Source organism: Spizellomyces punctatus (assembly GCF_000182565.1).
Source record: "Spizellomyces punctatus DAOM BR117 chromosome Unknown supercont1.2, whole genome shotgun sequence".
Classification (NCBI taxonomy): domain Eukaryota; kingdom Fungi; phylum Chytridiomycota; class Chytridiomycetes; order Spizellomycetales; family Spizellomycetaceae; genus Spizellomyces; species Spizellomyces punctatus.
The window spans coordinates 927,522-946,341 of record NW_015971538.1 but is presented as its reverse complement, the minus strand read 5'-3'; the positions used below and the strand labels follow the sequence as shown (position 1 = coordinate 946,341).

General features: G+C 47.9%; 8 protein-coding genes across 9 annotated transcripts; 5 read left to right on the top strand and 3 right to left on the bottom strand.

The window, feature by feature from the left end:
- Positions 1 to 109: 109 nt before the first annotated feature.
- On the top strand, positions 110 to 1,080 carry SPPG_01248 (uncharacterized protein; the record flags this gene model as incomplete). The annotated part of the gene is made up of 6 exons (XM_016749576.1): positions 110 to 203; positions 265 to 362; positions 430 to 496; positions 570 to 622; positions 693 to 743; positions 811 to 1,080. 6 exons carry the CDS (start codon positions 110 to 112, stop codon positions 1,078 to 1,080), a joined length of 633 nt encoding a protein of 210 aa, XP_016611831.1.
- A 635-nt stretch (positions 1,081 to 1,715) lies between these two features.
- On the bottom strand, positions 1,716 to 3,356 carry SPPG_01247 (uncharacterized protein). The gene is made up of 7 exons (XM_016749575.1): positions 3,302 to 3,356; positions 2,973 to 3,224; positions 2,785 to 2,904; positions 2,637 to 2,725; positions 2,430 to 2,568; positions 2,156 to 2,370; positions 1,716 to 2,080 (listed from the first exon to the last, which is right to left on the bottom strand). The coding sequence occupies exons 1-7, from the start codon at positions 3,333 to 3,335 to the stop codon at positions 1,904 to 1,906; spliced, it is 1,026 nt and encodes a 341-aa protein (XP_016611830.1). The 5' UTR covers positions 3,336 to 3,356; the 3' UTR covers positions 1,716 to 1,903.
- Positions 3,357 to 3,435: 79 nt separating this feature from the next.
- On the top strand, positions 3,436 to 4,751 carry SPPG_01246 (3-demethylubiquinone-9 3-O-methyltransferase). Its single transcript, XM_016749574.1, has 4 exons — positions 3,436 to 3,774; positions 3,838 to 3,976; positions 4,038 to 4,147; positions 4,212 to 4,751. The coding sequence occupies exons 1-4, from the start codon at positions 3,460 to 3,462 to the stop codon at positions 4,560 to 4,562; spliced, it is 915 nt and encodes a 304-aa protein (XP_016611829.1). The 5' UTR covers positions 3,436 to 3,459; the 3' UTR covers positions 4,563 to 4,751.
- SPPG_01245 (uncharacterized protein) lies at positions 4,154 to 5,648 on the bottom strand. The gene is made up of 2 exons (XM_016749573.1): positions 5,043 to 5,648; positions 4,154 to 4,978 (listed from the first exon to the last, which is right to left on the bottom strand). Exons 1-2 carry the CDS (start codon positions 5,635 to 5,637, stop codon positions 4,674 to 4,676), a joined length of 900 nt encoding a protein of 299 aa, XP_016611828.1. The 5' UTR covers positions 5,638 to 5,648; the 3' UTR covers positions 4,154 to 4,673.
- Positions 5,649 to 5,769: 121 nt separating this feature from the next.
- On the top strand, positions 5,770 to 13,498 carry SPPG_01244 (uncharacterized protein). Its single transcript, XM_016749572.1, has 21 exons — positions 5,770 to 6,041; positions 6,104 to 6,117; positions 6,181 to 6,421; positions 6,478 to 6,578; positions 6,646 to 6,755; positions 6,822 to 6,993; positions 7,061 to 7,176; positions 7,233 to 7,358; positions 7,420 to 7,620; positions 7,687 to 7,891; positions 7,955 to 8,067; positions 8,124 to 8,216; positions 8,278 to 8,360; positions 8,422 to 8,675; positions 8,730 to 8,905; positions 8,967 to 8,997; positions 9,064 to 9,184; positions 9,255 to 9,831; positions 9,891 to 11,370; positions 11,441 to 12,135; positions 12,194 to 13,498. The coding sequence occupies exons 1-21, from the start codon at positions 5,800 to 5,802 to the stop codon at positions 13,433 to 13,435; spliced, it is 6,393 nt and encodes a 2,130-aa protein (XP_016611827.1). The 5' UTR covers positions 5,770 to 5,799; the 3' UTR covers positions 13,436 to 13,498.
- Positions 13,499 to 14,168: 670 nt separating this feature from the next.
- Positions 14,169 to 15,665, top strand: SPPG_01243 (glyceraldehyde-3-phosphate dehydrogenase; the record flags this gene model as incomplete). Its single annotated transcript, XM_016749571.1, has 5 exons — positions 14,169 to 14,294; positions 14,574 to 14,844; positions 14,907 to 15,118; positions 15,185 to 15,521; positions 15,598 to 15,665. The coding sequence occupies 5 exons, from the start codon at positions 14,169 to 14,171 to the stop codon at positions 15,663 to 15,665; spliced, it is 1,014 nt and encodes a 337-aa protein (XP_016611826.1).
- Positions 15,666 to 15,967: 302 nt separating this feature from the next.
- Positions 15,968 to 17,397, top strand: SPPG_01242 (acetate kinase; the record flags this gene model as incomplete). The annotated part of the gene is made up of 3 exons (XM_016749570.1): positions 15,968 to 15,999; positions 16,066 to 17,017; positions 17,089 to 17,397. 3 exons carry the CDS (start codon positions 15,968 to 15,970, stop codon positions 17,395 to 17,397), a joined length of 1,293 nt encoding a protein of 430 aa, XP_016611825.1.
- A 25-nt stretch (positions 17,398 to 17,422) lies between these two features.
- On the bottom strand, positions 17,423 to 18,820 carry SPPG_01241. 2 transcript variants are annotated; one of them, XM_016749568.1, is made up of 8 exons: positions 18,699 to 18,820; positions 18,463 to 18,626; positions 18,262 to 18,388; positions 18,123 to 18,202; positions 17,938 to 18,049; positions 17,828 to 17,881; positions 17,714 to 17,764; positions 17,423 to 17,634 (listed from the first exon to the last, which is right to left on the bottom strand). In XM_016749568.1, exons 1-6 carry the CDS (start codon positions 18,744 to 18,746, stop codon positions 17,879 to 17,881), a joined length of 534 nt encoding a protein of 177 aa, XP_016611823.1. In that variant the 5' UTR covers positions 18,747 to 18,820; the 3' UTR covers positions 17,423 to 17,634; positions 17,714 to 17,764; positions 17,828 to 17,878. The 2 variants fall into 2 exon arrangements, with proteins under 2 accessions (XP_016611823.1, XP_016611824.1); XM_016749569.1 differs by having other exon boundaries at positions 17,828 to 17,878.

Sequence of the window (18,820 nt, the reverse complement as noted above, 5' to 3'; positions counted from 1 at the left end):
CAACACTCAGCACCCAAGATCCACACATTGTGCAACTTTACCCTGCGCATTATCATTCATCTTTTCCAAGTTTTACAGCGACCATATACAGATTTTACCAACTCCGAAAATGCCAGACGCACGACGAATAGAGAGGGAAATCCGTCAAGTGCAGTCGGACAAAACTGCCAATGTATATGTGCAAGTTGTCGGAGACAATCTATGTAAGACCACACAGGATACACCCAATCATCCCACTATACGCAGCTGAATCGCCGACGCTAGGTCGCCTTAAAGGAATGATTGCAGGGCCGCAGGGTAGCCCATACGAAGGTGGACAGTTTCTTGTGGACATAGAGTTACCAGACGACTATCCTTTCAAGGTGTGCCGCGCCGTAGTTTGGCCGTTCGCCTGGAATGGAGATTGTTGACAATGCTCATGTGAACTAGCCCCCAAAAATGAGATTTGAGACACCAGTCTACCATCCAAACATCTCTTCGCAAACAGGCGCTATATGTGAGTCTCATCAAACCAACTTTCTCCCAGCATGATTGGGATGGTCGCTTATCGCGTGGCGGCTGGTGAATAGGCTTGGACATTTTGAAAGATGAATGGAGTCCTGTCCTGACCTTGAAAACTGTGGTATGTTTGGAGATGCATGGTTTGTGATTCTGTGCCTGTGGCTTGTAACACTGAAAGGTGCTGTGATCAGCTAATATCCCTGCAGTCGCTGCTTTGCGATCCAGCACCGGACAATCCGCAGGTGCGTGGATTATCCTTTTGTCAGTCCTATTACTTCAAGAAAGGCGTATTCTAAATAGATGTTGTAGGACGCGGAGGTTGCGAAACACTACCTGTCGGCACGAGCGGACTTTGAGAAGACTGCAAGGGAATGGACCCAGATACATGCTATTGGGGGTTCTTCCGTCGATCAGATTGGGAAAACGGTGGGCGTAGACGAGGTGGGGCTGGACCAAGGGTCAATCTCAAGAGTATGTGAAATGGGGTTTGAGCGAGGATTGGTTGTTAAAGCCTTACGACAATTTGAAGGCGATGAAGGACAGGCGGTGGAGGCAATCTTGTCTGGTACAATCTCATAGTTGCTTTTGAACCCAGAGGAGGTGGCTGCGGCCAGAGGAAAAGTGAGAAGTAACGTTTATTACAGTGCCTGTAGCTGTCTGGTTCAAAACACAATATGCGGAGGGTTCAATATATAGTGTGTAGGTGATTGAAAATGGCACTAGGACCCATTATTATCCGGATCAATCCAGTTAATCATATCGCATAATCAGAACCCCCATCTATCGCTCAGATTGGTGTGGCATGCTAATGTTCTCCAAACTCCAAACTGCAGTGTGGCATGCTAACGTATTTTTTTCTTTTTTTAAACTGCGGTGAGGTGCATGCGGAAGGTCTATAAAAGGGGGGCCTTCACTGTCTCTTCCCTCTTTCCTCTTTACCCATCCTCGACTCAAAGCATCTGCGCAACGTTCAAGCAACACTCTCAAGTCCATCATGAGAATGCCGCTCTGGTGTTGAGGACCTTGCCCTCCCGACAAAAACAACATAACCCCTTGCAAACGCTGCTACTACTATATTGCAATGATTGCAGGTATGCATTATCTTTGTATTTTCCCATGTGTATTCCGAGTCTAATTCTGGTTTAATTAGTATCTGAACATCCTCTGACTAAAGAATTTCGGAATCAAGGGCTTAGTAGGATTTCTCTCGTGTGGTGGGCTTAGTTACCCGGTTAGAAACAACCGTAATGTATTGCATGTGTAATTGGGCCTAGTGGTAGTTGGTTGGTTGTAAGGAGGGAATTACTCGGCTTTTCCGAACCAGTTGTCGCTGGTTTATTCCCTGGTGTAGTAGCTAGTGCCAGTTTCTGTCACCTCTACACTAAATACATGTAACATCAGATTAAGTATTCACATATCGCCACAGCCGGACCACACAATCATCCCCAGCCGTGGCCAAGAGATCCCCAAATTCGTTCAACGGACACCATCGCACAGAGTTCACGTCACTCTGTCCGTGAGCATTTGTCAATGACACTATCGTTTCAAACTTTGGCGCGTTTTCGTCGGTCATTGCTTCCTGTTACATATTGAGAATTCTCGTTTTGAAAATGACTCCCCATCGGCGGTCTTTAGACAGTTACTATACACACACCTTTTCAATAACTTTGACGCAATTGTCAGCGCCTGCAGTCGCAATACGCCCGTTGACTTTGGACCACGACACAGCATATATCGTTCGCTCGTGAAGATCCTGTATTGTATGAACACATTTCCATCTTGGATCCTGGCGATATCCAAGTGATGCAGCGTTGCTATGAGACGTGTCTGGTCGCCAGAACCTTAGCGTTCGGTCGTCGCTCACGGAGGCTGTGGCTGCATCAGTATATGTGGCCATCATACCCATGGAGCGCACCTCACACACTTACCCAGCATATCTCCGGTTTCATTAAAGTCTATGCCCCATACTGTCGCGGTGTGTCCCGTAAGGGTATCCGAGCAATACCAGTCATCATCGTCCTCTCGCCAGATTTTGATCGAATCGTCGTAAGAGGCACTGGCAAGAAGCTGGGAGGTATTCAACGTCAAACATACAGTCCGTCACGGAACAGTTATCAAGAAGGCCACACACACACCTCCTCGGTTGGATGCCACTGGACCATCTTGACATCCTGTTCGTGTTCTTGGAGAACACTCAAGCATTCAAAATCACTTTCACCCACAACTAATCTCAGGTCAGCAGCCATCCATGTTCTCCGTAATCGCTTCGTTAATCAAAGTTACCTTCCCAAATCCAGACACTCTTGTCCCTGCTACATGTCGCAAGCAGTGCACCGGACGCAGACCACGACACACTTTTGACCTCGTTCTCATGACCTTCGAGGGTCGCTAAACATTCCCACTCTGTGCAAACATTTATTTCGGTTGGTACCCCAAGACTTCTGATCAGCTAATACTTATTTATTACCCACCACCACTGTCTCCATCCCTCTCCCATACCGCTGTACTTGCATCAAAGCTCGCAGTTGCTAACAGGCGCCCATCAGGTGAAAATGCACACGACCGAATCGTCCGCTTGTGAGCATCGTCAAGAACCGATACACAGCCCCAGCTCCCGTTTCCCGCATCGCGCTTCCATATCCGAACTGATTTGTCCCCCGAGCATGTAGCAAGCAGGGGAAGAGTGGGATGCCACGCAATCGACCAGACTCGGTCAGAATGACCTATAGACGGGTGGTCAGAAACTTTCACAGAAACCAACTACAGCGAATATATTGTCCTGTCTGCGCCTTTTTCCCACCTGTGAGTTCAGCGACAAGTTCCAGCTTGGCCATAATGAGGAGTTTCGAGATAATGAATAACGTTCAAAGCTAAATCAAGTTTGGTGATGACGCTTGTTACCATGGCAACTAGTATATAAAGGTGGTGCGCAGCAATCCGAGAGCACTCTTAAGCATCATGCACCACCAGCGAACGCTTACCCGGCTATTCGGACGGCGATTAACCCACAGGAAACCACCGCAATATGGGTCGATACGTTCTGTTACGAGTACGGTTGACCAGGCGGAAATTGCAAAGTTTGCCCGGGCGGCAGATGACTGGTGGAATCCAGGTGGCGAGTTTGCGATGCTGCATAGAATGAATCCGGTTCGCGTTGGCTATGTGCGGGATATGCTGGAGCATGTTGGCAAAGGAGATGGGACTAGCGCGGCGAAACCATTTACTGGCCTGCGCTTCTTGGATATTGGATGTGGGGGCGGTTTGCTGTCCGAGGTAACCTAACGTGGCTTGCTAGTTGCAATTCCAGAGTTCTTGCTGATGTGTTCCTACGTCAAGGCGCTCGTCAGACTAGGGGCTACAGTAGTAGGCGCAGATGCCGCTGAAGAAAACATACATATGGCTAGAATACACGCCGCACAGGACCCCACGCTGCAATTCGGACGTGGGTCATTCGAGTATCGGCACACGACGGCTGGTATAGACCTTTACCACATGTCCTCCATGTATCTTGATATCATTCTAATACAGACACGTAGAGCAGCTAGCGGAAGATGGTGAAAAGTTTGACGCTGTATGCGCTTTGGAAATTATTGAACATGTGGTTGATCCGCAAGAGTTCATCCGCGTTTGCGGCCAGCTCGTCAAGGTAAGACCTCCCATCAATTGACCTACAGTGGAATTGGTGCAAAGTATTTACATTGCCCTTTCAGCCCAACGGCCTTATTTTCTGTTCCACTATCAACCGCACCCCTACATCCTATCTGTTCACGATCCTCTTAGCGGAACATCTACTTAGATGGGTACCACCAGGGACCCATGAGCACGCTAAATATGTCACCCCAGAGGAGATGCAGCGGTTTTTGACAGGCGCGGGATGTGAGGTATTGGATATCAAAGGAATGTCATTCAATCCCGCATCAAACCAGTGGAGCCTTTTGAGCGGCCGAGGATTGGGAGATCTGCAAATGAACTATATTGTCAGCGCGCGGAAAATGGTGGCTGAGGAACAAGTGCGGCCCGAGCCGGTTGATAGTTCGGAAGGACAGGAGGGTAGTCGATGACGGGCAGCAGTGGGGAGAGGCACAACTCATTACACATCCAATCAATAATGCGTCACAAATATAAGACTTCGTCAGCCTAAACGCCTTCCCGCACCGAAACTTTTTATTTCATCAGTCACCACCAAATCTCGCTTTCAAAGACTTCAACTTCTTTTCCTTCTTCCGTTGCTTATAAAATTCGATATCCTTCTTTGTCAACTTCTGCTGTTTTCGTACTTGGCCCTCACCATCCATTTCTGCAAGACGCTTAGCGGCGCGTTCTTCTTGAAATTTGTCGTAATCAAAGAAGAAGTTCATCTGACGAATGGCCTTTGATGACTGGTCAAAGTACTGGTCGGGGGCAGCGTATCGCGGGTCTCGGTCAATATTTTGAAATCGCCCGGTTCGAGAGTTGAACGCTCCTGTTACCGTATAGTCTGGAAACCAAGTGAATTGTCAGCCATTGTAAAGAGCTAAGGAATATTCCGCCGAGAAACCGACCTGAATAGTCAATTTTGCCTATCACATTGGACTTTGCGCCATGCTCTGTCTGCATCAAGTATGAAGTTCCTGAAGGATCTGTTGATGTGTTTGACGAATCACCACCGGCACGCAGCTTTGAATCGGGGGGCGAAGTGTTATCCGGGGAGTTGCTTGATGAAATTGAAGATTGCGGGAGGTACTGCGAATAGTACCAATTATAGTATTCCTCCGAATTATAGTAATCGTTAGAAGCAGTTCCTTGATCGATTGGGGACTGCGATTCCTCGGAAGTTTCTACGCTTTTGTCCTTGCTTGTCTCCGTCGACGTCTCCTCCTCTTCGGCCGCACTTGTCCCTTCTACTGGCTCCTGTGAATCTGGAGGTTTGACAGCTATTTCATCTTCTATGGCCTCTACGTTTTCTACATGGTTGTTTTGGTCGGCTTCATGTTTCGGTTTTGCGACGGAGGATATCTGATTAGGATCTTCCCATGTTGTTTCGTTCGTGGCAGTATTCCACCAATAATAGAGTTGAGAGGTTTCGTCCCAGCAAGATTGCCACTGAGACTTTGCCGGATTTGGTGGCAGTGGTGGTGGTGTTTGTGGATTTGACATTGAGTTTTGCTGCGAGATGGGCAGAGTTTGAAAATGACATTCTTCCATCACGCACTTGTTGGTGGCACAGCGAGTGTGACTCATCCACCATGGTCTCCAATCTCACCTTCTCGCTGTGAGCTTCTTCATGAGCTTCTTCCCCCTGTAAAGTCCTCGGTCAGTATGGTGTTGAGCTCCGTAAGGTTTACAGATGTCCTACGGGACTATCTCTTGAAGAGGAATAGAGCGGGTCAAAGTGATATTGACGACGACGAGCAGCCTCTCGACCCTTTGAGTCGGACCGCTTCTACTTCATTGCTGCCGACAAACACGAGTAATGGGGACGCCAGCAACTCTGGAGACTTCTTTCAAGATTGGGATAAGTTGCTAGACGATATAAAGAGTACTTTAGCAGAAACTGATAAGTAAGGGAATGCTGTCCAGCTTGGGTTTTCTTTTAGCTCTTCTAACTTTTGTCTCATCTTAGGTCTACTTTACTAGGTGAGCCTGGTGGTCTATCTATGACGCACCATGTACACTTTCACTGAGTCTCTTGTTGATCAGACGATCGCATACGGCGTAGAGAGCCGTTTGGCGTAAATGTTCCGTTCGTCACCCCTTTCGGGAGGCAAGCGGCAGACGTGATATTGCATCGTGACAGTGACGGTGAAACTGTGATTCCGGAGGAAGAGACGCAGCTGCAGCAACCGACAAAGGACCGCGACTCTCTAGTCACTAAATGCCGCGGCCCCACTCCTGCGCTGCCAGAGGAGGCTCCACAATATGATAGACACTGGCTGCTGAGGTAAGGCAGTTATGCTTTCTATCAACTAAACATCTTTATAACCACATGAATTGCAGTCAATGTGAACTCCATATTGCGAATGACCCAGACTACGCAGCATTAACACCTGTGCAGCTGTGCACAGATGTTTTCGACATTCTGCGATCTGATAAAGGCGGTAAGCCTAATTTTATCTTCTGAGAAAGCAAACCCATTCTGTGATGCCCTAATGCAGACCTCTTCAGATGACGACATACAGAGCGCTTTGGTGGATTTGATGGGGTATTCCAACTTTGCTTTGATATTGACGCTCCTCTCCCATCGTCGAGATATCGTGCAAACCATCACAGAGCAGGTTGCTTCGTAGCTTCTCCTTTTGGTTTGGAGCAAGGACATAATATATTGCTCTCATCATGTCTAGGCTGTTGAGGTAGAGCCGGAACAGATACCTCTCGACGCGGCCACACAGCCACCTCCATATCCGTCCAGGGCCCCTGCATATGGTGCCCAGGTAACCGTTATGTCAGAAGCTGAAAAGCTGCAATTGAAGCAGCAACGTAAGGAATGGAAGAAGCGGAGCAAAGTATCACAGGGTTGGTGAACGGAATTTGAGTACCAGGTCCGAGAAGACACTGACCCTATGATGCAATTTGACGACAGAGGAGAGTCAAATGATGACCAGCGCCACTATGCTTGGTCTGGATGGTGATCATTTGCGCCGAGTGCGAGAGGAGCAATTACGGTCTGCGGCAAATGCACCCATGGTTGCCGATGCGGTAAGTATTGTGAATTGAGCAGATCACTTACTGTTCCATGCTAATGTTCCGACTAGTCTTTTGGCTCTGCACAGCAAGAAGTACTGCCGAACGTTTATCAATCTGGCTCTGGTGGCTCAGTTCTATCAACTTTCGGATCACGATTCACATTACCAGCCGGAACTGAAAGGGAGGATTACAAGGTACGGGGCTTTCTGACGATAACCTTCTACTTGTATCTGCCTATTTAGTCTATAATCATAGGACTATGAGGAGATATCAATTCCAATCTCGAAGCCAGCCGCTGTTCGTTCACATGAAAGACGGGTTCCTATTGCAGAATTGGATGAGTTTGCCCAGCAAGGTTTCAAAGGCTACACGTCGCTAAACCGAGTACAGTCCATTGTATTCCCTATTGCTTATGGGACGAATGAGAATATGCTGGTGTGCGCGCCAACCGGAGCGGTATGCTGGGCGATATATGTTCACTAGCAATCATGTTCACCTGTCTGACGCCATGCTCTCCATCAGGGGAAGACGGATATCGCGATGCTTACAGTCATGCGGACCTTGTCGCAACATCGCCATGACGGGCGGTTGGCAAAGAATGATTTCAAAATCGTATATGTGGCACCAATGAAAGCTCTCGCTGCAGAGGTTGTACGAAAGTTTTCAGCTAGATTGGGCGGGCGTGAACAGGATGGGGGATTGGGTATTTCTGTTAGAGAGCTTACTGGTCAGTCAGGCGCGCGCCTTTTGTTCTGGAGATATACTGAACGTCATCTTTTTGGGTATACAGGCGATATGCAGTTGACGAAAGCGGAGATTGCAGCTACCCAAATGATTGTGACTACTCCTGAAAAGTGGGATGTCGTGACACGAAAAAGTGTTGGGGATACTGAATTGGCGCAGGTCTGTCGACGCCGTTATGATTGGAGATGCTTCGTGTTCAATGATCTCCGGAGCAGAAGGTTCGCCTGTTAATCATAGATGAAGTCCATCTTCTCCATGAAGACCGAGGCGCTGTTATTGAAAGTATTGTGGCGAGGACGTTACGACAGGTATTTCTGATAGCAATGGCACACACAGATAGGGAGTGCGTCGTAACAATGATATCAAAAGGTGGAGTCAAGCCAGTCGATGATCCGCATTATCGGACTGTCAGCCACATTACCAAACTACCTCGATGTGGCCGCCTTCCTTGGGTACGGGTGATTCTGAATCACAGGCTCTCCTTTCTGTCTTTAATATTTGTCACAAATATAGCGTAAACAAATATCAAGGCCTATTCTTCTTCGACTCCTCTTTCCGCCCTGTCCCATTGGAACAACACTTCATCGGCATCAAGGCGAAAGCCGGATCAACTATCATGCAGAAGAAGATGAATGATGTTTGCTATGATAAAGTATCCGAACTCGTCCGTGATGGGGCACAAGTGATGGTTTTTGTTCATTCGAGAAAAGACACTGTTCGGACGGCGCAAATGCTTCGAGATGAGGCGCTTAATCATAATGAGCTTGGTGGGTACTCCTGCGAGTGAAGGACGCTTCGATACTTACTTTTTGCGGTGGCAGGGCTGTTTGATATGACGCAGGATCCGCAGTATGGTCTGGCTGTCAAGGAAGTGCAAAGGTCAAAGAATAAAGAATTGAGGGAACTTTTTGCCTCCGGCTTCGGTATACATAATGCCGGGATGCTGCGGTCCGATCGGACCTTGACGGAACGTCTATTTGAGAAGGGTTTACTCAGGGTATGTCTCAGTTCTGCGTATATCCCATAACCCATCAAAATTTGACTAAATCATGTGTTAGGTCTTGTGTTGTACGGCGACGCTTGCGTGGGGTTAGTGTCGCAAGAGAACTTGTTGGCTTCCTCTTTACTCAGTTTTGACAACGTGAATCTGTTTAGGTGTCAACCTCCCTGCGTATGCAGTGGTCATCAAGGGAACGCAAGTGTACAATGCACAGAAAGGTGGCTTTATGGACCTTTCCATTTTGGATGTGCTCCAGATTTTCGGTCGTGCTGGACGGTACGTTATGGCCGTCGTTCCATGCATGTATTTTCAGATTGATATAATGTGATTGCCGAAATTCGAGTAGACCCCAGTACGAAGATCGTGGTGTCGGTTACATTCTGACATCACATGATAAGCTGAGCCATTACGTCTCCGCAATGACGCAGCAGCATCCCATCGAGTCTCGATTTGCAGAGCACCTCACGGATAATCTGAACGCCGAAATTTCTCTTGGAACAGTAACATCTCTCGACGAAGGAGTCAGGTGGTTATCCTACACATACCTGTACGCGCGAATGAAGAAGAACCCCTTCCAGTATGGATTAAACTGGAACGATATTCAAGATGACCCAACCTTGGCCAAACGTCGACGGGAATTGATTATCGCAGCAGCAAAGACTTTGGCCAAAGCCCAAATGATCACCTTTGACGCAGAAAGGGGTTACCTCAACCCAAAAGATTTGGGAAGGACCGCAAGTAGCTTTTACATTCAGACCGCAAGTGTGGAGATCTTCAACGAGATGATGCGGCCAAGGATGACAGAAGCGGATGTATTGAGTATGCTCAGTATGAGCACGGAATTTGAGAATGTTAAGGTTCGGGAGGAGGAGGTGCAAGAAATAAAAGATCTGGAGGAGAATGATTGTGTTTGTGCTGTTAAGGTACGCTTGCGGCATTGTCAATCGTCAAATCGGAGGCATCTAAAATCTCTTCAATTTAGGGCGGCGTTGACACCAATTACGGCAAGACCAATATTCTTCTGCAAAGCTACATTTCTCGCGCTCATATCGAGGATTTTGCTCTGGTCTCTGACACGGCCTATGTGGCACAAAACGCCGCCCGTATCTTGAGAGCATTGTTCCAGATTGCTTTGAATCGAAACTGGGGCCCAGCTTCCTCAGTTATACTATCACTCTGCAAGGCGGTGGATAAACGCATGTGGTCATTCGAGCATCCTTTGGGACAATTTGATCTCGCACCAGAGATTGTACAGAAATTGGAGAGAGCTCCAAGACAGTTGACCATTGAGGATGTGCGGCATATGGATGTGAGAGAAGTAGGGCAGCTGATTCGACATCAAAAGATGGCCTATACGGTCATTAGGTGTGCCCAACAATTTCCGTCCTTGATTCTGGATGCAACGATCGCGCCGATTACTCGGAAGGTGTTAAGAGTGACTTTAACGATTACACCGGATTTTATCTGGAATGACCGGGTGCATGGATCGGTTGAGCCCTGGTGGATTTGGGTGGAAGATTCAGAGAATACGGAGATTCTGTATAGTGAATACTTTCTGCTGCATAAACGGGCACAAGACGAGGAGCAGAAACTGGGGTTCACGATTCCGATCCCAACAACGTCTTCAACCGTTGACGAGCTCCCACCCCAGATTTTCATCCGTGCGGTTTCAGATAAATGGATTGGGTCCGACATTATCATCCCCGTGTCGTTTAAGCATCTAATTCTTCCCACCCTGAATAGAGCACCTCACACGGATTTGTTAGATTTGCAGCCACTCCCTGTATCAGCACTAGACAACCCAATTCTGGAGGATATCTGCAGGCAGAGGTTTGAATACTTCAATCCTGTGCAGACCCAGATCTTCCATACGTTGTACCGAAGTGAGCATAACGTTCTCGTGGGCGCACCAACGGGCTCCGGAAAAACTGTTGCGGCCGAATTGGCGATGTGGGCGGCCTTCAGGGATCACCCCAAGTCGAAGGTGGTCTATATCGCTCCATTGAAAGCATTGGTTCGCGAGCGAGTCCAAGATTGGCGATCTCGACTGACATTCCCTATGAACCGAGAGCTCGTGGAGTTGACTGGGGACGTAACTCCCGATCTGCGTACGATCCAAAAGGCAGATATCATCATTACAACTCCCGAAAAATGGGATGGAATCAGTCGAAGCTGGCAAACGCGTAAATATGTCACAAACGTCTCACTGGTGATCATCGACGAGATTCACCTTCTAGGAGGAGATCGAGGCCCGATTTTGGAAGTTATTGTCTCCAGAATGAATTATATCTCTGCACAAACAGGAAAAAAGATTCGGATTGTAGGACTGAGCACGGCGCTTGCGAACGCAAATGATTTAGCGGATTGGCTTGGAATTACGCATGTTGGATTGTTCAACTTTAGGCATTCAGTACGGCCCGTCCCTCTGGAGATTTACATTGATGGATTCGCCGGCAAGCATTGTGAGTTGGCGACTGGTATTGAGTGACGACGTGGTCCAGAGACTGACCATTTCTGTTCGACCATTTTCAGACTGTCCGCGAATGATGTCGATGAACAAACCAACCTATACGGCCATACTGACGCATTCCCCTAGGAAACCGGTAATAGTTTTCGTATCTTCGCGGCGACAAACTCGGCTTACTGCCCAAGACTTGATTGCGCTATGCGGTTTGGACGAAAACCCCAAACGCTTCCTGCATATGCCCGAAGAAGACTTGGAAATCTTGGTCTCGCAGGTCAAAGACCAGTCCCTCAAGCTTGCCCTTGGATTTGGGATCGGTCTGCATCACGCCGGTTTGATAGAAAGTGACCGAAAAATCTCTGAAGAGCTCTTTGTGAATGGCAAGATCCAGATTCTCATCGCTACAAGTACGCTCGCGTGGGGAGTTAATTATCCCGCGCATCTCGTCGTCATCAAGGGAACAGAGTTTTACGATGCCAAGGTGAAGGGATACGTCGATTTCCAGATTACTGATGTCCTGCAAATGATGGGGCGAGCTGGACGTCCCCAGTTTGATGATTCTGGTGTTGCACGGATTTTTGTACATGACATCAAGAAAAACTTTTACAAAAAGTTTTTGCACGAACCCTTCCCTGTTGAGAGCAGTTTACATACATGTCTACATGATCATATGTGTGCTGAGATTGTCGGGGGGACGGTGACAAGCAAACAGGATGCGATGGATTATTTGACATGGACGTACCTTTATCGGAGATTGCAGATGGTGAGTAGCTACGTTTGGAGAAGCCTATGGTTGTGGAGCTAACTGAGTTTTTTGACAGAACCCAACGTTCTATGGAGTCCAAGAAGCTTCTCCAGAGGGTATCAATATTTACATGTCCACGTTGATCGAAAATTCCCTGCAGGCTCTTGTCGACTCGGCGTGTATCGAGATTGACGGTGACTTTTATGTGCACCCTACTGTGTATGGAAAGATTGCGTCGTACTATTATCTCCACCATACCACCATCCGAACACTGACGCAACGCCTTGGACCCCATTACCGTGCACCGTCCGCCGCTAGAGCCGCTGAGGGAGATTTTCCGAAGATGCTGAGGATCTTGTGTGACGTAGCAGAGTATGATGAGCTCCCTGTACGGCACAATGAGGACAAGATGAATCAGGATCTCGAAAGACTGTTACCTGTTCCGGTCAACTTGAACGAACAAGGCAGTTCCTTTGGTATTGGACCCTTGAACGAAGGCAAGATCTACGATTATGATGACCCGCATGCGAAAGCTTTTTTGCTTCTCCAAGCCCATCTTACCCGCTTGGGAACATTGCCGTGCGCTGATTTCGCTACTGATACGACGTCGGTATTGGATCAATCAATCCGTATCATGCAGGCCATGGTGGATGTCGCTGCCGAGGATGGGTACCTGTCTACCTGTTTGGGTGTCATGCACTTGATGCAGTGTATCAAGCAGGCATGGTGGCCCACACGATCAGAGTTGGTAATTTTGCCGAGAGTAACGAATGAAATGGCATCAATGCTCAAAGTGAGGGGGGACGTGGTGACTCATTTAAAGCACGTTGCACGGTTGAGTGATCAGGATATGGAGGAAGCATTTGCCGGGGTGGGCCTTGCCCCCGCCCACATCGGAGAGATTAAACGCATCACCCGAAACTTGCCATTATTGAGCGTCAAATCTAGAGTGGAAAATGCGGTTGAGAAGTTGCCGGGATTATGGGGTGTGCAACGTGGACAACAATATGAACTTCGAGTCGAACTGACACGATCACGGCCGTCTCGCGGAATGAACAACCAACACCGAGTATATGCTCCAAAGTTTCCCAAACCACAATATGAAGGCTGGTGGGTGGTTCTTGGCGATGCTGTTGAAGACGAAGTAGTTGCCATTAAACGTGTTGCTGCGACGGGCGATCGATCGGATAAGATGTCTACTGGACTGAGATTTATCACACCTGATGAACCTGGGGAGGTCGAATTGACCTTGCTTATTGTTAGTGATGGATATGTAGGGATGGATGAGACTGCCAAGGTCCGACTTTTGGTACTATAGAATGTATGTGAAGCCGCATGCTCTTCTGTGCAATCTAATGCACATCTAATGCACACATTGCAGCATATATATCTTGAATTTTCATCATTTAGACATTTCACGGAGCTTCATTAGCTAACGTGGCTTGCACTGGCATTGCTTAGTAGCATGATTCATGCAGCAACAAAAAGAGCCTCATGGCTGGTGCTGGAAGGACCTCATTTTCCTAGTTTTGGACCATCTGCTCGAGACGTTTTGGACAGCAAGCAAGATCGCGTAGGCATGAAGAGACTGTTTACGACCTCGCGGCCTTGCCCGCAAATGTCCACCTGATCATTCTTCTTCTTCTTCTTTCGGCGTTCCATTTTTTTGCACTGCTGAAGCGGAGCGGAACGGACAAAACTCTCGACCAAAGGATGGCCATGCAAAAGGGAATTTTGTTATGGGTGGTTTATATTGAATGGATCCCATTCCACTTGCGAACATGCTCATAGACAAAGGATGGAGTGCACTCTAATCGTCTCATTTTTGGCTCATTGTACTATCGGGTGTAATCGCGTGAATTCAAACCAACTAGAACCAACACAAACAACTGCCCGCGCCCAATCGATTGTTTGCCCATGACGTGCAATTACTGCAGGGGACTATAAAAGGTTACTCTCCACCGTTTATTCCCTGTGTTTTTGCACGCTTGCAACATCTGTCCATCGTATCCGCATCTTTTGCATACCCATTAAACTCCATCCACACAAACATGACCGTCAAAGTCGGTATCAACGGTTTCGGTCGTATCGGCCGTCTTGTGTTCCGTGCTTCCATTGAGAAGCCCGAGGTTGAGGTCGTCTCCATCAACGACCCTTTCATTGATGTTGACTACATGGTAGGTTTCAAATACGCGGTGTTATGAATGTGTGTAAACTTGGTTGGAGATGGGCTGCAAGATGAGCGCGATCGTTTACCAGATGATCGTGTTCCCCAGTCGAGAGCCTTTTGGTGGCGTCTTGTTGGCATGTTGATTTTTGTTTGCACAGTCTGTGCATCTCCGGCATTCTTTACCTTCTCCATACATGAGGGTCACAATATTTGCTACTGACGTCGTCATTCTACGCGATTCGCTCACTCTCTACATGTGTTAATATCTTCCTTTGGCGTTTTCAAGGTCTACCTCCTCAAGTACGACTCCACTCACGGGCGTTTCAAGGGTACCGCTGAGGCTAAAGATGGCAAGCTCGTTGTTAATGGCCGTGCCATCAATGTTCACGCCTCCAAGAACCCCGAGGAAATTCCTTGGGGCAAGGATGGTGCCGAGTACGTTGTCGAGTCCACTGGTGTTTTCACCACAAAGGAGAAGGCCGGGCTTCACTTGAAGGGTGGTGCCAAGAAGGTCATCATCTCCGCCCCCTCTGCCGATGCGCCAATGTTCGTCATTGGTACGTTCCGGCTTGACTCATTGGCGCATTTATGCAGATTTACTCACATTCTCTGATTGTAGGTGTCAACCAAGAGAAGTATGATCCCTCCATCCAGGTCCTCTCGAACGCGTCCTGCACTACCAACTGTCTCGCTCCCCTTGCCAAGGTTATCCACGAGAACTTTGGTATCAAGGAGGCCCTCATGAGCACTGTTCACTCTGTGACTGCCACTCAAAAGACTGTTGATGGTCCTTCTGGCAAGGACTGGCGTGCCGGCCGTGGTGCTAGCCAGGTAAGCGGCAGATTGTCGTACCGCAAATGGAAAAGTCTTGAGAAAATCTCATATTATATTGGTTAGAACATCATCCCCGCCTCCACCGGTGCTGCTAAGGCTGTCGGTAAGGTTATCCCTGAGCTTAACGGAAAGCTCACCGGTATGGCCTTCCGTGTCAGTACCGCGGATGTGTCCGTTGTCGACTTGACCGTCAAGCTCGAAAAGCCCGCTAGCTACGCCGACATTGTTGCCACTGTCAAGAAGGCCGCCGATGGTCCTCTCAAGGGCGTGCTCGGAGTGACTGAGGACGAAGTTGTGTCCTCTGACTTTATCGGTGACAGCCGCTCTAGCATCTTTGATGTTAAGGCTGGTATCGCTCTCAATGACTCCTTTGTCAAGTTGGTGTCGTGGTACGATAACGGTAAGTGTATACCGATATTACTTGCACGTTCACTGTGGTTGTTGTGTCGTTTACTTAACGTCCTTGTAATTTGCAGAGTACGGTTACTCTCACCGTGTCGTTGACTTGATTATCTACATTGCTGGAAGGGACAAGTCTGCTTAATTTTGAAAGGGGTGATGGGTGGTCTAGTTTAGGAGACTTTTCGTTTCCATTTTGTATAAAATTGCACCGAATGGCTACTGTTTTTGTTTTGTTGAATTCTTGAGTTGCCAAAGAAGGGTTCGTTGGAGCCAATGTGGCTTTGAATCCACGGTTGGAACCTCTCGATCAATGTGACGTCAGCTTCTCGTTCCGCTCTTATCCCTCCGTTGCTCTGCTTTGTTCAACGTGCTCTTCTTTTGTCTTGCTAGATCTGTAAAGCACATTGCAAAAGAGCCCCATTCCAATATTATCTTGCTGTAGCTATGCCTCGCATTCTCGTTGTGAACGCTGGAAGGTGAGACACTGTCCTCTTCTGCCACCATATTCTGGTAGTTCCAAAACATATTAAGCCTGTGTCCAGCTCCACCATCAAATTCCGTCTCTACAACCTCACATCCGCGTCAAACTTGACCATCCTCGTAAAAGGCGCGGCCTCGTCCCTCGGGGCCCCAAATTCACCCATCCAAATCCAGATTCTCAAAGACAACGATGCAAAGACCACATCCAGGACGCTCACTGACGAAGCGACTGACGGAACGGATCATGAATCCGTATTCAGAAAAATGATACAAGTGTTACAAGACAATGATGAAAAACTCTTGACTGATGTTCTAGCGGTTGGACACCGCATCGTTCATGGGGGCCAGGATTTCACTCAACCGACTCTCATCACAGCCTCCTCGATCTCAACGCTTGACTCTCTCTCTGCTCTTGCACCTCTCCACAACCACCCCAGCGTCGTACTCATCAAAACAACGCTTAAACTCTTTCCTGACTCAAAGCAGGTTGGGGTGTTTGATACGTCGTTCCACTCGACCCTTGAAGAAAAGGTATGGCGGTACCCGCTTCCTTTTGATGCATGCAACGAGAGCGGGTTGAGAAAGTATGGCTTCCATGGAACGTCACATAATTACGTTTCTCATCTGGTATTGGGTCGTCATCCGGGTATAAACCTTATTTCTCTCCACCTGGGCAACGGGTGTAGCGCATGCGCCATCAAGAATGGAGTTTCCGTTGATACATCTATGGGATACACGCCTCTGGAGGGACTCATGATGGGTACACGGAGTGGGGACATTGACCCCTCCGCTCCTTTTCACATCTCCCAGCCGGGGTTCTCGCTGGACAAAGTACCTGCGATAAAATCCGCTCCAGCCGGTCCCAAGATCTCCAAAGTGGAAGATGTGCTCAACCATGAGAGTGGGTTGAGAGGCGTTTGTGGCGAAAATGACATCAGAAAGATTATCGACTTGATGCGGAACGGGGAGGGGGAGAAGAAACGGAGAGCCGAGCTGGCTTTCGATATGTTTTGTGTGGGTTGTGCCCTCCGGTTTCTTATCACCTCACAAGAATGCATAAACTTACCAATTTTGACTCGTTTCAGTACCGAATCCAGAAATATATCGGCGCATATCACATTGCCTTAAACCCGGCCCACGGGATCATCTTCACAGGCGGAATAGGGGAAAACTCATCCCTGGTGCGGGCAAAAGTCTGCCAAAATCTCACATGCATCAGCGTCCATCTAGACGAAAGCAAGAACGAAAAGTGCTCATTGAACGATAATAAAGTGGTGGAGATTTCGAAAGAGGAAAGTCCAGTCAAGGTCTTTGTTGTTGCAACAGACGAAGAAGGAGAGATCGCGAGGATTTCCCTTGGGTTTGTAGAGAAGGAGAAGGGGAAGGAGGAGTGAGGTAGTTCTATGCTTGAGATGGGTATGGGTAGTGAACTATTGATATTAAGATTACGGTTATTGCTATCCTTGTTGGGTATCCAGCACCCATACAGTCCTACCAGAAGTATATTCACAAGAAGGCATTAAATAACGATGCGATGCATATGAGCATCTCCCTACGTCCATCCCCCATTCAGTCCCCATCAGCCCACTTTACTCGTCACTGACCATTGAGGACCGATCAATCTCGGGCAACTGAAAAAAAAAATACACAGCAAAAAAACCATCATTAGTTGGAATGTCGCTCACATACGGATAATAAGAAGTCACCCACATCAGTCATACAGGCATCGGCGGGCACGACCAATGCGTCATCTGGCATAATCTATGGCAAGCAAGATTTCAAAGCCGGCCCAAGCAAAATACAATCCGCTAACGAAAAACTTACATCAAAGTACTTTATCATGTATAAAACTCTCGCATACAAATGCGACTCAATCTACTTGACAAAGTTAGCGACATATACCAAGCAGACAAACCCAACGCACAAGTACCAACCTCAAATTCAGTAAATACCTCCCGATGATGAAACCACGCATGTGCAAAAATTCTGTACAATCTTCTGGTAACATTCGAAAAATGCTTTAATGACGTTGGCGGTATCGACACCCTAGATATTCACATCCCAATCAGCATGAGGTTGGCCGATCGCAGCGGTAAAGATAAATAAACATTTCTCTCACCTACTAGGGAAATACTTTTGACTATTCAACAGCGCTGTCGCGCTGTCCAGGGTATGTATAATATAATCGAGTGCCGAACACTGGCAAAGACTATCAACCACCAATATTGTCACATACTAGCCATCAAACTCCAAAATACCTGCTGAGGATTCGGATGTCCAGCACAGAGATACAACCATTCTAAAGCTTTCATTTCTGGACACGACGATGCAGTACACTCGGGTTCCAACAGAACAACAAAATTGTTCAGATCCTGACATACTTGTCTTCCAATATATGTATCATAAGCTCGCCTCCTTCACCAACAATACACACTTTGACAGAACTCAGGAACAAATACCGTAAAAGCTCGTATCGCCATAAATCTCGGTCCTGACCTTCGGGTACCTCGACGATCTTTTTGACATCAGACGCATCGTGGCGGACCATATTTTGGATATATTGTTGAACGGAGAAGGTAGATTCCATTTGCTCAAGAGGTATCGTGGGCCACTGCGACCAATCCTGCTTGTGGTGAATAGAACACAAACGGTCAGTGGGAAAACACAGCAGGATTGTAGCACGGATGGATAATACTTCATGGCGGATACCGGGTCGGTTGCGAAGAACCTGAGCCTGTGGCATTGTGTATGGTTGTGGTTGAGGGAGACGGCGTCTCTGTAGCACGACGGTTGGGCCCGCGTGCGTAAGTGAAGATG